Here is a 1,485-nt window from a genome sequence, read left to right as displayed (position 1 = left end):
GATATTTTCTTTTGTTTACTTTTCTTTAAGAATCTTAAATTTGTAAGGCAAATAAAAGAGAGTACTGCTTGCTATCAATGAAGGCATGATTTTGTATTCTCTTATTATGTTTTTATAGAGTTGAAAACTTCTGAGTTTCTTTCGAATTTGGCGCGCGCGCCAGAACTTTTGAACGCATGAGCATTATACTTGCTGTGACAATGGGAGATATTTCAAGGAATCATCATAATAAAATTGGAAAGAACTTATACTCTGCACTATGTGATATCACTTGTCATCATTTTTATTTCCACTTTGAAATAAGAGATGATACACTTTACAGAAGAACCAGCAGATAATGGCAATGCAGCATTTGGTACTTTAGAACGTCAAGTAAATATTAAAATAATTTTTTTATATATAAATATTTCCTAAATAAAAGATAATTCACTCATTTCAGGACTGTTTAAAGCAATTCAAAGACACAAACTCTCTCTCAATGATATATACCAAATGCATCAAAACACAGCTGTCACACAAGAACCGGCCTAGGGAGAATCACATCAAAATCTCTTATAATGGAGGTTTTACCCACATATATGGTGAGTAAAACTTATCTGACTGATGTCAAGGTCGGCTGTTATGACCAAAGAAGCACTGCACAATTAGTGTGTACTTAGAGAGGGTGAATAGTGTTTCATAGGTGTCGTTACAACTTTCCATGCTTTGGTGTCTACGACTCAAATGGAAAGATAAATGATTTTGTTGTTCCTTTGCTAAGTAATTGCTATCAACTACTATGCGTCGGCATGTATTTAAATGGAATAAACTCATGTACAGTCTTTAAGAGTAAACTGTTCAAAATTAAACCCTCACTTTGATTTAAAGGCAGAAGAGAAGGTCTAAGGTGTTGCCATTATATATATACACACAAAGGTTAAGGGTTAAACTTAACTTAATTCTGTAATGTATTCATTTGTGGATTGGTTTACATCTTCGTTTTGAAGCATTTACACACTGTTGTCTGTGTTGTTTCTCTTTATATTGGTCAGTGGGAGGTTAATTTCTAGAAACCAAACAGGAATCTTTTAATATTAAGGTCAAGGACAGGGAGGGTAAATTTCTGTTCAGAAATAGTAGGTTACTTGTAGATTGCTTTAGATAGTCACTTGTATATGTATGTTTCACTGTGGAAATATTATATTACTCAGTATTATGTGGAGATTTTCTCTTTCAATAGCTTTCATATTGTTGTCTTATAAATAAGGAAAAAGGGGATTGTATGGAGAGCTCAAGGAATATCAGAAGTAAAATGAGTGTGACTAAGGAAGCATAGATGCGCAGATTTTGATAAGCAGTTGTGATCTTTACTCTCTGCAGATTCTTTTATACCTAGCAGTGTTGTCATATATGATTTTTATGGCTATTACCTGTTCAGATGGGCAATGAAATGGATGGTATTTCTTGTGGAATTGGAATTTTTTGTTTATACCAAGTTTATGCTGG

The 1,485-nt window shown here is 33.3% G+C and overlaps 1 protein-coding gene across 1 annotated transcript in view; it reads left to right on the top strand.

Moving 5' to 3' along the window:
- Positions 1–459: 459 nt before the first annotated feature.
- Positions 460–1,485, top strand: part of LOC119592640 (armadillo repeat-containing protein 8-like) — a gene marked incomplete in the record, with an annotated part of 23,485 nt that continues 22,459 nt past the window's right edge. The window contains 1 exon segment of the mRNA XM_037941553.1: positions 460–581. Within this exon segment, the coding sequence (XP_037797481.1) occupies positions 558–581 (24 nt within the window).

The sequence above is a fragment of the Penaeus monodon genome, chromosome 30 (assembly GCF_015228065.2).
Source record: "Penaeus monodon isolate SGIC_2016 chromosome 30, NSTDA_Pmon_1, whole genome shotgun sequence".
NCBI lineage: Eukaryota > Metazoa > Arthropoda > Malacostraca > Decapoda > Penaeidae > Penaeus > Penaeus monodon.
The sequence above is the reverse complement of the archived record's forward strand: the minus strand, read 5'-3'. Positions and strand labels throughout refer to the sequence as shown.